We start from the raw sequence: 14,168 nt of genomic DNA, 5'->3' as shown, positions 1-14,168 counted from the left end.
ACTAGACTTTTCAATCATTACTCTCTCGTTGCAACCATGTCTTCTCATACTGTAATCTTGCTGTTCATTGTTCTTCCCGAGGTGAAGTACTTTACACTTGTCAGCTCTTAAATGGATCTTCCTGACCCTATTTCATGCAGCAGAAGGGCGTATGTCCGTTGTTATTCTTGTTCTAAATAAAAAGTTAGTCATTAGTGGGCAATATTCATTTTTCTAAGTTCCCACAATACCTTTAGAAAACCTGTTGTATACTTATTCTAATTACTTGGATAGCCGATAAAAGTCACCCTCAATAAACAATGTCACCTCGATGTTATGGAATGAACCTCCTTTAGATGAAGGCGGCCTGAAGCAATTATCTGAAACCTATTGCAGATTTGTCCTATTTAGTAGTTCAGAATTCCGTAATAATGGGCGACGACAGCTGGGTTTTCGACAGCCTCGTGGGCTTCCTCAAAGGACCGGTGTGGAATGTACCCATCCTCACGTTCATCGAGCACAAATCCCTCAGTGAGTACAAAACATGCTGCATCTTTCATATTTCGGGCACAAGTCCCTTAGTAACTACAAAGCATATTGATCCTCACACTAATCGAACACAAGTCTCCTATTGTGTAAAAAACATGCTGACTTCACGCTAATCAAACGCAAGTCTCTCAGCGAGTACAAAACATACTGAACCTCACAGAAATCGAACACGTCTCTCAGTGGGTACAAAACATGCTGAACCTCACTAATAGAACACGTCTCTTTGTGAGTACAAAACATGCTGAACCCACTAATAGAACACGTCTCTCAGTGGGTACAAAACATGCTGAACCCACTAATAGAACACGTCTCTCAGTGGGTACAAAACATGCCGCACCGCACGCTATGCGAACACGAGTCTCTCAGTGGGTACAAAACATGCTGAACTTTTCATGCATGGAGCACAAATCATTCAGGGATCATAAATATGCTAAACATCACTCGGGCAAGGTTGTCACCAGTGTATCGATAAACGAAAAAATGTTCTCGTCTTGTTAACGTGTTTTTCTCGCTTGAAATTTCCGAGAAATATAGTTGAGTTATCAATGTTTCGTTATTTTCAAGTGTTTTTTCTTCACTTCCATTAAGATTACTTCCATTTGTTTCTCAAATTATTTCAGACATCGTACAACATTAATAAATATTTAGGTCTACTAGTTTCTCGAGCCAAAACTAGTAATCAGTAGCTGGTAAACCTAACTTGACGACCATTAAGAAACTCACCACCATTTTTGTACTGTTTTTCACCCGAGTCCGGATGCGGTCGCGTGCAGACAACAGAGGAGCTGGCGTTCGAAGGCCTCGTTGAAGGCTACAATATTTAGGCGTGCATCGATCAGTCTTGCTGCAATACCCGCAACCTAACGCAATCATGTCGCGCTTCAGGGGAACAGATTGCTTCGTATAATAAATACTGGAATTCGGTAAATTAGTAGGAATACTAATGTGCCGAATCACTTCCAGTTTTTTTTTATTTGTAATCAGTTCCAGTAGTTGTTTCCGAATCACTTCCTACCTTAAAAGGAATTACTTCCAGTTTTTAAAAATCATTTTTTATTAATTTTTGTCGTGTTTTCTCCTTGCAAGCGTATTTTTGTAGAAACAGCATATTTTGTCGTTTAGTTTGCCGGCTCTATATGCCATCGTGCCGTGTCATTGCATGTAAGCAGTTTGGGACGCTTATAGTCGCTTATCCGAGGCTACGCTGGTTTGGAATTTTTTTCAAATGACAGGACACTACGTTTTTTGAGCGGATTGAAATACTTCGATAGAAAAGAAAGAGCTAATAAATTTATTGCGACCTCCTTAAAAAACGATCTGAAAATGCGTAATAAAATCTCTCAATAAGAGAAATAATTTTTTTCACAAATCAACCGATGTGAAAATTGCAACTTGTTCGATATTAAAGATCAACAACAATTACCAATTATTTTCAAGTCAAACTTCGAGCTGCGTTGAAGTTAAGCTTTCTACTCTTCAAATTTTACAATACATTCCTTAAAATTCAATTGAAGCGAGCGTTTCGCTTCAGTAAAAACACACAATATTAGATGTTCGCATACCTGGCAGTGGTAGGGCCATACTTCCACCAATGGATCGATCTGAGATGGAACGTGGCACCCATTCCAGCGCAGCGTCACCCTGCTTTCCGTGTTGATATTGAACGTGGCACTCAGTCCAGCGGATTGCCACCCCGTCTTCCGTGTTGATATTGAACGTGACATTCAGTCCAGCAGATTGCCACCCCGCCTTCCGTGTTGATTTTAAACTTTTCCGAGCTTGAAATCGCTTCAAAAAGAAAATTTATTGTTGTAAAAATTCATGTATTGATACATCACTAGTGGTATATTAAGAAAATGAAGAAGAAATTTCTCCACTTATTATCAAAGTTACTATCCACTTACTATCAGAGACGTAGGATCGAATCGAAAAACAATGTTTAAATAAAAAGTTTCGTTTGAACTTACTTGCAAAGTGAACTGTTGCACAATGGACAGATAAATAGTTTACTGAATTAAGTAAACATGATGCTTTATTTATACGTGATCGGAAGTTGATCACGTTGCTCAGAAGTCTGTAGGTCTCAAAAAGAGGAGCCTGCAGAATTTATATTAACATAAAATGATGACACGCACTCGGAACAGACAATCATTTCAACGTTCTTAACAATTATATGAAGGCCACGTTTATTGTATTATGATGTATCATATAGTAACATTTGAATCAAACCTGAATAGATTTTCTCGCAGCGTAAAACTCTCACGCTGGCCGTAACTTTACCGATCTACTTACATGAAGAACAAGCTCTAATATTCTGTTATTTATTCCCCCAGTCTTCGAAGCGGATTCCAACTATGAGGACAGTTCGATGGACTATAAGAAAATCCACGACGAGTACAAGAACCTGGTAGACTTCATGCTGGGTTCCTACATGGAGGATATCGGCATCACGCCAGAGCAGTTCGAATCCGCGTGCGGCAAGGCTTCCAAAAACATCAAGTCAAAGTTCCATCAGGTCGTGGTTTTTTCACATTTCTTTAGATGAGACATTTTGGTTATAGTATATTATTTATTAATATTAGAGAATATCCTTAGATAAATAGCAACCATTTGTGTTCGTAACGCGCATTGAGGTGAAAAAAGATTCAATGAGTGAAAGAAGTTTGTTGCATAAGTTCTTTTCGCTTACTAATGATATATGGACAAATTGACAAATTATTCGCATTCTATTTATTACCTTCATCTAATATTGACACACAGTATTTTCACAATGTATGAGCAGTCTTTGTTCGAGCAAGTGTGGGCGGCGGATGACTTCGACATCTTCAAGGGCATGATGATCCAGAAGAACATCGAGCTTCAGCTGCAGGCGCTTGAGATCCTCCAGCATCGTTATGGTCTCGTGCCGCAGAGCTTCGTGGCTGACGGTGCGCTGCCTCCTGACGAGAACGCCATCATGGAACAGGTCCTAAAGTGAGTCATGGCAGACATGTTGGCCTCCCTGCAGCCCGCCATCATGGAACAGGTCCTAAAGTGAGTCATGGCAGACATGTTGGCATCCCTGCAGCCCGCCATCATGGAACAGGTCCTAAAGTGAGTCATGGCAGACATGTTGGCCTCCCTGCAGCCCGCCATCATGGAACAGGTCCTAAAGTGAGTCGTGGCAGACATGTTGGCATCCCTGCAGCTCGCCATTATGGAGCAGGTTTTATGAGTCTTGGTGGACATATTGGCAATAAATTTTTCGTTACTTCCACTTGATTCAGTCTAACAATTTTCATTGTTACTCGTGTCATCAAGGTATTAATTTTTTCCCCTTTTCCCCACCCGCGCCGCCGTCAGGAAGTCCCTGGAGGAGCACGAGGCGCTGCAGGCGCTGCTGGACGACGAGACGCGCGCCCTCGAGAAGACCATCGCCGTCAGCGCCGCCGACAAGGAGCGCCTCGAGAAGGAGAAGTGGCAGGAGCACGTCAAGCTGCAGCGCGCCCTCAACATGCCCGAGCCTGAGGCCGAGGCCATGCCCGAGGCTCCCGCGGCTGAGGAGGTGAGGCCATACAGAGAGTGAGGCTAAGGCTCTCAACATGCCTTAGCCTGAGGCCCAGGCTGAGGAGGTGAGGCCATGCCTGAAGCCCGGGCCAAGGATATGAGGCCATGCCCTGAACATGCCCGAACCTGAGACCGAGGCCATGCCTAAAGCCCCGGCTCTTGAGGAGAGGCTATCCACCGGGTGAGGCCGAGGCCCTCAACATGCCCAAGCCTGAAGCCGAGGCCATACCCGAGGCTCCCGCGGCTGAAGAGGTGAGGCCATTCAGAGAGTGAGGCTGAGGCCCTCAACATGCCTGAGCCTAATGCTGAAGCCATGCCAAAGGCCCAGGATCAGGAGGTTGAGGCCATCCGGAGGGTAAGGCCGAGGCCTTTTCGAGCTAACGAGTCGAAGCAGAGACGCTATTAGTACCACTGGACATCATTCCGACGTATTAGTGACGATTGGTAATTGTTGGTGTAATGCTAATCCGCAAATATTCCGACAATGAATCTGTTTCTACATTTGTCATACCTGTTTATGTGAAAAAGGATCAGCGTTACTTCTTAAACATTTAGAAGCCTTGTGTCTTCTAAAAATCTATTATATTACATAAAAGTTACGAAATTCGTTGACAAATTCGCATATACGTGTCTACGGATATAATGTACTGACCATCGTCATTGTAATTCTCATTCAGAGGCTTGATAACGAGAGTTACCGTCAATAGACAGACGGTTAGCGCTATGTCTACTCTTATATTAACCGTTTCCACGTTATATTCACACACAAATCTTTGGTTCGAGTTGCCGTGAGTTGATATAAGTTTAGCCTTGCGTTTGCTCCTACATTAACCATTTTCTATGTTATATATTTGAACATAAACACCGTGTATCGAGTCATCATAAGTAGACATAAGTTCAACCCTGCGTTTCCCCATGCATTATTAACTCAGGGTTCGTACCGGTCATGGAAAACCAGGAAAGTCATGGAATTTGGTTTTTCAGTTTCCAGGCCTAGAAAGTCATTGGATTTCATTTTAGGTTCTGGAAAGTCATGGAATTTGCAAATAAAAGAAGAAAAAAAGGAAGTGTTTTTCTGTGCTGCGTGTGTTAAACTGTTTGTGCAGTCTCTTGTTTCCTGCGTTCTGATTGGAGAACCAATCACGTGTTCTCAGTCACCGAGCTCAGTTGCATTGGATAATTTTTTGATGTGCAGTGGCAGCGTTCCATCTTCAGCGTGCAATTTCTACATCATTATATCTGGAAAGTGTAAATTTAATGACTTGTGATGAAGAATAGAAGCTTATCGTGACTGGGTTGCTCGCCATCAAAGGCACGAAGGGATGACGATATCATGCACATTGTGCTCGAAAGACTTCGGTGTGTCAATATGGGGGAAACAGCATTGAAGAGCCATGCCACCTTTGAAGAGCTATGCATTTACGCGTTTGCTATTTATCAACTGTTGGAGATGATATAATATGCACGGTTAGTCTTTCAGTCATGCTAAACCTGTCGTATACGAGTCTTGCAAAATTATATTGATGGTCATGGAAAGTCATGGAATTTTTTTCTAAATACCGGTACGAACCCTGAATTTAACACTTTTCTACGTTGTATTCGAACATAAATACTTCAAGTCACCGTCACTAAACAAAGGACTATAGAATATCACCCTGGTATTCACGTTAATTTTTGCCGCAGATCAGCGCGGAGGACCTGGAGCGCCGCAAGGAATACCTGAAGGCGCAGCGTGACAAGCTGCTCGCCATGAAGCAGGAGGAACGTCTCAAGCAGCTCAAGGAATACGAGGCGTCGTCCTCCACTGGCCGACCTAAGTCATCCTACGCGGCCAAGACCGTGAGAATATTATCTATATTTTGTGCACCGAGAATACCTTGTGGGATATTAACCTTACACGGTGAAGTGCGCGGTGCTGGTATGAATATTTTGTGCCTCGAGATGAACGTGGTAAGAGTGTGTGGCGATTATGGGACGATTATGGGACGAGTGTGAGACGAGTGTGTGGCGATTATGGGACGAGTGTGTGGCAAGTGTAGGATGAGTGTGTGACGAGTGGGTGGCGAATGTGTGATGAATGTGGGGCGAGTGTGAGACGAGTGCGGGGTGAGTGTGTAGCGAGTGAGTGGAGAATGTGGGGATAGTGTGTGATGAGTGTGGGGCGGGTGTGTGGTATTTGTTTGTAAGCCGATAAAAACTTTCCATCCAATGTTCCGGAGATATTTTAATCTTAGCCGTAAACTCCGTAGATATATTCCCAGCTCAGAAATGACTCAGTTTCTACCGAGCTGTAACCACACTAAGAATGTAACTTTTATTTGCTTCGATGTTGTTTAACCAGAAAAAATATTTACGTTTGGCATCATTAGATAGAATAATCTGATAATCTAATCATTGTAGTTTTGCTTGAAATAACTGTTGTGCCGAAGTGCGGCCAGATTTCAAAGCAAGACGGTCTAAATATCTTATATATATTCACATTTTCTAAGCATCTTATATTCATGTATCTAAAAATACAGATGATGAATTAAATTTCAAATATCAGAACCGAATATTTACTCATAAAATACTTTATTTTGGGTTTCTCGATTCAATTGGAATTTTGTGTTGAAGCTTCGCAGTTTGTTTAAATTCAATTAAAATCCTTAAACTTATGATAAATCACAAATTATATTTTTTAAATTGAATCGCAAATACTATAGCGAGTATAGTCACGGTAATTCACAACTTCTATTGTTCTTAATTTATTTATAATCCTTATAATAGCCTGCACATTAAATTGCAGTCAATGTATCCGGCACAATGAATTATTTTTAATTCAATTACCATCATTTTTAATTAATTGATGTTAACTAATTTTGTATTAAAGTATGGGACGAGTAAAGTATGGCGAGTATGGGACGAGTGTGTATGGTATATATAATATGGTGCATGATATGGTATATGATATATGGTATATGATATATGGTATATGCTATATGGTATATGATATATGGTCTTGTCTGTATACCATATACCATAAGGACAATGGTAACGTGCACATGTAGCAGCATTCAGTACGTGACCAGTTCTCTTGTCCACCAGGCGTTGTCAGGGTCCAGGATCGACGCGCAGACGCTGGAGGTGCGTAAAGCGCTGGCCGCGCGTCTCAAGGAGGAGGTCATCGGGGAATAATTCCATTAAACCTGCCACGCTTTATTCCATTAAGCCGGCATACTTTATTCCATTAAAACTGGCCCGCTTTATTCCATTAAACCGGCGTACTTAATTTTACTCGACAATCAATCCATTACATTTCGAATATCGCTCAGTTATATATTAAATACCACTCTCCTGTTGGGAATAATTCCATTAAACCTGCCATGCTTTATTCCATTAGGCCGGCATACTTAATTTTCCTCGACAATCAATCCATTACCCTTCGAATATCACTCCGTTGTTTATTAAATACCACTCTCCTGTTGGGAATAATTCCATTAAACCTGCCATGCTTTATTCCATTAAGCCGGCATACTTAATTTTCTTCGACAGTCAATCCATTACATTTCGAATATCACTCCGTTATTTATTAAATACCACTCTCCTGTTATTTGAACTAGATTATTAACACCTCTACTTTCTTTCCGATTAATATCTTTTCACTTATCGAAAATTAAAGTTTTTGAACATATAGCTTTTAGCCTTCCTGTGTTCTTGGTTATGTGGGTGATCGAACTTTCAGTGTAGGCATTTCTGAAACATTTCTTACTATTGGATTATTATAATGGTGATCAGCTTGATTATAACTTCTTCATGGATTACTAAACTTTCCAACCGTTGTAATTATATTCATGGGAGGGTGCTTATAGATCACGACCTATAACCGCATAAAAATCGAGAAAAATAAAAGTCGTATGATGAATATTGCCGTCTTATTTAAATTTATATAAAAACTAAGAAAATTTAATACTGAACTTTTATACGCATGGTTCTGCGCAACTATCAATATACTAAACCATCGATGCTCAAATATTAATCATGTTATGTAAATTTTATTCATTTGTTTGATGTAGTCAGTCAACAAATATGAAATACATTACACGACATAAATTCGCTCTCGGTAAAAAATGTCAATTGCTAAGTCTCCATTGTGTTAGTTATATATTATGTCTCAAGTGAGCTTAATTCTCTCCCATAATTAGTTTAAGTTAGCATTGCATCTTTTCACGGCGTGTTGCACAATTTTCACGTGTGCGTTGTTAGTTGCAAATCATGCGTCTTTTATCTCAAAGGCTCATATTATATCAGATCCTGATGCCTATTTAATCTTATTAGGTCTGCGTTTAATTAATGAACTCGTATCACAGATTTCTCTACAATAAAGATATAGGAAGTTGCATTTTTCATAGAATTTTTTTTTTTTCATGACGCTTTGCCTGACTAACTGACTGTAAAGAAATCGTACGAAATAGTCATATTTACTGTTAAAAATATTGATCAAATGAGCAACGAAACGTGGACCACATGGATAGGAACTTAATAATATTGATATGAAGATATGGATCTGTAGGTTATTTTCGAAGCGCCCTATTATCTCTAAAATGCATAGTCTTTTTACGTACCGTTAATTGAGACTGAAACTTCCTACGTTCTTATATATTTTTTTAGTTACTTTATAATCGTAGTCCATTGATAAATTTGAGAAAAAATTTCAAGATGCGACATAGAGTTAACGTTGCTACGAATGTTATTCAGATCAGTAACTTCGACTCTTGCTCTTCGTTAGAAAATTATGTGTGTTTTGAATTATCTCACTCATCAATGTACCTATCACGAGTGCGGCACAACATAATAAATAATGTTCGTCTCTATTCTCTGACATATCTGTCCTCATGTCATGAATAATCAACATAAATTGAAATTAATAAAAGATTTCAAACTGGAATATTTGCTTGTATGTTTGAACCTCATATTTTGTGATAAAAAAAACGATAAAATGCGTTCACTTGCTTTGCAATGCTATGTCTGTCTTGTAAAGTTAGAGAAAAATCGTTTAGGTTTATTAGAATGGCGTGCACGACGTCGTCACTCGTATCTTTTCGTGGTTGTGGGCCGTCGCAACACACTCTTAACACATTATTCAGATGAAGATAACTCGAAAACGTCTTGGTAATAAAACGTGTTTCGTCCAGAATCTGAACTGAAGCTTTATAAGGATGAAAAAAATAATAATTCTTAGAAATACCTGCGGACAAATTTTGAGCTTCTATCATAAAAATAACATTTATAAATTGCTCAAAAAGACTAAAATCTGAATGAATGTGAATGAACTCTCACCTCACTACGCCACTGGTATAAGAACTAAGGCTGCTGTAAATATTGTCTGTTCGTGGGTCTAACGCAATAGGTATCGCTGTGGCTTCACATGAGTCCTTTAAAATGCCGCAGAGTGAATACAAGAATTGTAATGTTTCCTTCCTATTAATTCGATCACTGGATAATCCTATTGACATTGGTTGTACGGACGCTTAAAAGTAACAGTTCTTCTCTGAACTCTTTCTACGTTTATCTTAACCGATTAACGTACGTGGAACCTTTATGTCAGTACATTAATTCTTCAGTTGGAAATGACGAGTTATCGCAGTTATAGGCTGGAAACTTTATTGGTAACGATTGATAGATATTTTGGAAACGGTAACGATTGAACCGACACACTTTAAATTCGAGCAGCGTTTGCGCAGTTGTCAAGCGGATGAAGTAGTTGAATATCCGAGTTAAATTGTCCCAGATATGAATTGAGAACCTAAATGAGAAACGACAGGAGAACTTTCACGGAATTCATGGGACAACATTCCTGAGTCACGTTACAGGATAATCAATGACGAAATGATATATAGTTATTTAAATTAATTGAGAAGCTTGGTGTAATTTGAAGAGATTTTATTAATTGATACAATGTAAAGTGGTTTAATTAATTGGTAAGCTTTTGTTCAGCTTGGATTAGCGTGCGTACTATATCTTTATTTGAAAGTTTTGTCACAATAGCGTAAGGAGACCCAAATTTAAAGTAGGTCAAATCTTCATTTTCGTTTAGATATTCGGACAAGTTTTCAATGTCGGATTCGGTAGCGGCAACGGACGTACGCACTTCGTTGTCACTGTACTGATGGCGGTCATCGTAGCCCAGCAGTGTTAGAACTTTAACTTCATCCATCATCTCATTGTTGCCAAGGACAGATAATTCCGAGTACCTCCATCTCCTGTAAACATTAATCGTCTCGGGAGGAGTTGATAAGACAATGTCTACTTTCTTCAGTTCTTGCACCAAGGTAATAGTTGAAATTACGTCTAGAGTTGAGTTGCGCAAATGAAGACCAGAAAGATAGCTTTCTCGGATTCCCTCTAGAAATTTTACGAGAGCACCAACGTCGCAGTTTTTAAGCCCATAAAAAGTTAAGTCACACAACGGAGTTTTTATCTTCTGCAATAGAGTATTCGTAAAATTTTCGAGAGGAAGATCGAAGTCTATTTCGAACCACATGAGGTTCGGTAAAGTTGACTGAACGGTGAAAATCTTCCTCAAGTCAAGCTGTGAATTCACTCTCACTCGCAGGCATGTCAGGTGACTGGCAGATTCAGGCGTCAGTTTCTCAATAACGGGAAACGTTAAGCACCCAAGCAGGTCTTGCAATCGAGCTTTAGAGCCAGTAAGAGCGGAACTAACAATTGCATCGCTAGTGTCCAGATTACCTGGCTCCAAGTGGTGCATGAGACCTAATCCAAAACTCAGATCTAATTGGCGTATTTCGTCAACAATTGAGAGCAGTTCCTGAGACTCTTTACCACATCTCACCAGTAGTAGGACTCTTCTAGGCTGTACGACCTTCATATAAATAAGTAATGGATCTTTTATCAAGCAGTCCTCAAACAACTCCAGTTGCCGTGGGAAAACGGCATTTTCGAATAAAATTTTTACAAGTGGATCACAATCATGGATCTCACTCAGAAGCTGCAAAAGGTATGATTGAGGATCATTGGATTTTTCACTCAAAAGATAAAGGCTTTTGAGCTCACGATGTAATGTTTTATTTTCAAGCAGAAGAGTATTTTTTTCAACATCCCTTCGCATGTGGCCTATAAACATTGCAGCAACTTGGTCCCGGCACGGCGATTCTCCCAGAGATGATGCTATAGACAGCTTGTTTCTATATACATGCCAAGAAACAAGCACATGACTTTGAAGTTCATTCATAAACGACACATAATAATCAGTCGTGGCCGGAGCAAACTTGGGAAGAATCAGTAAGAAATATCTAAGAAATTTATCTTTTAGTTTCGGTGCTAGATTAATGCGTTCGAAGTGTTGGTTGACGCTGGTTCTGCCAAACTGAGAGTCGTATGCCAAATTACACAGGCTTGAGAAGAGGATATCGCATGCATCAAGTGAGCAAGAAGTGTACTCTTGAAAAAGATGAAGCTGAATTGTCAGCATAGACCAAACTAAGTCGCATTTACTTCTGGAAGAATAAAGAATATCGTTATGTGAAAACAACCTTAATATTTGGGATTGCCTGCACCGTGGCCAGTGTTTGATACAATCTTCTTTCCAAAGCGACGCTGTACACCATTTTACTATTTCTCTGTGCTTGCTATCAAGCAGAAGATCGGGAGTTTTCAGTTGGCTTGTGAGTCTGGCAAACAACGCGGATACTTTCAATTCAATTTGTAGGATTTTTAGCCACTCCGACAAACATGTGTGATGTATTGAGATGAGAAACCTAGAAAGGGGCATTTCTGCAGCAAAGAATGCTAGCACGCTCTTCTGCAACTCCCTTTTTTTATCGACGGTATCGAAAGAAAGTTCGTAGGCAGAAAGGCTCACTCTTGAGTCCGGCCAATTGTTCACTAAAAAGAGGACACGTGACTTGGTAATGCATTCTTTGATGGCCTTGTCACCGAACTTGTGGTATGCGTCTGGTACCAAACGTCGCAAGTACTTCCATATTCCATCTCGTACCAACGACTTTGCTTCAATGGCGATCACTAACTGTGAAGAAAAATCCATATTAGTATATTTTACTGCAAAGAAAAACCAATATACTTAACTATGTCGAGATGAATGCAACATTGTGTATAATTTTATGAATATTTTTAAACGATTAATTAGACTGATTCAAGACTGAAAATCCGTCACGAAATTTTAAACTCGCAATTCGGTTACCTCAAAGCACCAGAGCCCTTCATGTTGCCGCACGTTCTCGTCGCGGCACCAGTCCCTGAGTATATCGTTGAGGAGCGTTTCTTTGGACGCTGCCACTTCTTGGTCATCAGATAAATATAATATTTTGGCTCCACTGTGGAAAGTGGAATTTTTTTCGCTGTCACCAATTAATGGTAACAGGACTTGAGACGGAGTTAGGCTGACCAATCGCTCATCATCCCTGTAAAAAAAAAAACAATTCAGACATCGTGACGAACAACCGAATGCATTATTCCAAGTTTATTTTAATATTATCACTTCAAAATGTCTTATTCTTTCACAATAATAAAATGCGGGCTTTTTTTAAAACAATATTCGCGGTAGATTGCTTATGAGTCTAAAAGGCTGCATATTTATACGTTTATTCATAAAATAAAGATATTATTGTTCAATGAACTATTAGAATCTATGAACGAGTCTACGAGATAAAAAGTGAGTTTTTGTCGACAGATAAATGGCGGTGTATCGAAAGGACCGATAAAATAACCATCGGCAAACTAATACCGGGTAAACATTAAGTTTCAAAGAAATTATAACTGTTGTGCAAATGAGAAAAGTTAAAAGAGTTCGAATATGAAATTCTTGCTTAAAAACCAAAGAAACTAACTAATCTACAAAACGCGCGAGCTGAGAGCGAGCATGAGAAACTTCACGAGCAACACGCTCGACAATAGCGACTGGGATACTGAAGTAACTGAACCTCGTTCAAGTGACAGCCTGACAGGTCACTGTCACTTCTCACTGAAGTGCAGCGAAAATACAGGCACATTTTTTTTTATCTGTTTTTAGGAGGGTCGTAACTCACATGTTCGTATAAAACGGAAGTTACTCATTTAGAGTCGATTAGCAATAATCTGAAATCATATAAACCACTATGTTTGTATCCTAATTAATGAATTAACTGCAGCTACCTAAATATTTGGGGATGAAGTAAAAGATAATATTAATTCATCGTATCAGATAATGAATTAATTTTGATGATATAAAATCTGACAGTGTTATTATTCGCGATGACTTGTGTCTAGCGCTAAGCTCAAAGAATCAATCGGAAAGGTTTATAAGTTTTTTTAGTGACATCATGGTCAGCTACCAACCAGCCAACAGCAGGCACTCTCAGTGACGGCACAAGGAGTTGAGATGTCACGGAATTATCAGAACACAATTCCTTCGGATTCGCCACAGCTGCTTGAGTCTCCACCAAATGTTTCCGATAATAAGATTTCAAACATGATGAAAGGCGTTCACCTAAATTCATTCTTCTACCATTGATTGCGTTCCCAAATAAACGTCAAGTTTTCAACGGAATGTTTTGTATCTTTAGGGATCGTCCAGCGAAATCCTTCATACGGTAAACGAATTAACAGGAATAAATAATTTTGCAAGTTAATCGAGGCATTTTGCTCCAATGGCCTTAAAATTTAGGTGATATAAAGAGCAAGGCGAACAAAGTGGATTTCAGAGCTAGGTTGAAGCACTTCTACACACGAGACAGTACTTCCCATGACTGCTGAATGAGTGCCAAATACACAGCAGCTGGTATTGCCTGGTAAATCCACAAAAATCGTTTGTAGAAAGCAACATTTTCATATCGCCACTTCATCAAAGAATTTATCTGAGACAGCATACGTTTATTAAACAAATTTTAATTCGAGTTTTCACATAACTCTAATAACATTTAGCGTGAACGGTGGTGGCTACGGTGATTATGAGAAATGCACTTTGAATTGAATTTTTAATAGAATGACTCCTATTTATCAGATATACTGTAGTAAATATTACTTTCACTTGAATTCTCCATTATTTTGATTTGTTTACATCACTCAGGACGATGCACTTTAGAATCATGTCATGAAGT

The 14,168-nt window shown here is 39.5% G+C and overlaps 2 protein-coding genes across 2 annotated transcripts; one reads left to right on the top strand and one right to left on the bottom strand.

The window, feature by feature from the left end:
- Nucleotides 1–82: 82 nt before the first annotated feature.
- Nucleotides 83–8,998, top strand: LOC108666482 (cilia- and flagella-associated protein 36). The gene is made up of 6 exons (XM_018153368.2): nucleotides 83–510; nucleotides 2,862–3,043; nucleotides 3,311–3,501; nucleotides 3,871–4,072; nucleotides 5,758–5,913; nucleotides 7,159–8,998. The coding sequence occupies exons 1-6, from the start codon at nucleotides 411–413 to the stop codon at nucleotides 7,246–7,248; spliced, it is 921 nt and encodes a 306-aa protein (XP_018008857.1). The 5' UTR covers nucleotides 83–410; the 3' UTR covers nucleotides 7,249–8,998.
- Nucleotides 8,999–9,976: 978 nt separating this feature from the next.
- Nucleotides 9,977–13,802, bottom strand: LOC108666474. The gene is made up of 3 exons (XM_018153357.2): nucleotides 13,408–13,802; nucleotides 12,275–12,494; nucleotides 9,977–12,100 (listed from the first exon to the last, which is right to left on the bottom strand). The coding sequence occupies exons 1-3, from the start codon at nucleotides 13,566–13,568 to the stop codon at nucleotides 10,025–10,027; spliced, it is 2,457 nt and encodes an 818-aa protein (XP_018008846.1). The 5' UTR covers nucleotides 13,569–13,802; the 3' UTR covers nucleotides 9,977–10,024.
- Between the last annotated feature and the right edge of the window lie 366 nt (nucleotides 13,803–14,168).

The sequence above is a fragment of the Hyalella azteca genome, unplaced genomic scaffold (genome assembly GCF_000764305.2).
Source record: "Hyalella azteca isolate HAZT.00-mixed unplaced genomic scaffold, Hazt_2.0.2 contig10770, whole genome shotgun sequence".
NCBI lineage: Eukaryota > Metazoa > Arthropoda > Malacostraca > Amphipoda > Hyalellidae > Hyalella > Hyalella azteca.
Note: the sequence above shows the minus strand (reverse complement) of the source record. Positions and strands in the feature narration are given on the sequence as shown.

What these genes read in the sequence shown, in the direction of transcription:
- LOC108666474 (XM_018153357.2), bottom strand. Translation starts at nt 13,568, where the DNA reads ATGAATTTAGGTGAACGCCTTTCATCATGTTTGAAATCTTATTATCGG. An exon ending in AGAGTGCCTGCTGTTGGCTG is followed by an intron (nt 12,495 to 13,407) that starts GTTGGTAGCTGA and finishes TTTTTTTTACAG; the next exon opens with GGATGATGAGCGATTGGTCA. An exon ending in AAGGGCTCTGGTGCTTTGAG is followed by an intron (nt 12,101 to 12,274) that starts GTAACCGAATTG and finishes TTTTCTTCACAG; the next exon opens with TTAGTGATCGCCATTGAAGC.
- LOC108666482 (XM_018153368.2), top strand. Translation starts at nt 411, where the DNA reads ATGGGCGACGACAGCTGGGTTTTCGACAGCCTCGTGGGCTTCCTCAAA. An exon ending in TCAAGTCAAAGTTCCATCAG is followed by an intron (nt 3,044 to 3,310) that starts GTCGTGGTTTTT and finishes ATGTATGAGCAG; the next exon opens with TCTTTGTTCGAGCAAGTGTG. An exon ending in CATCCTACGCGGCCAAGACC is followed by an intron (nt 5,914 to 7,158) that starts GTGAGAATATTA and finishes CTTGTCCACCAG; the next exon opens with GCGTTGTCAGGGTCCAGGAT.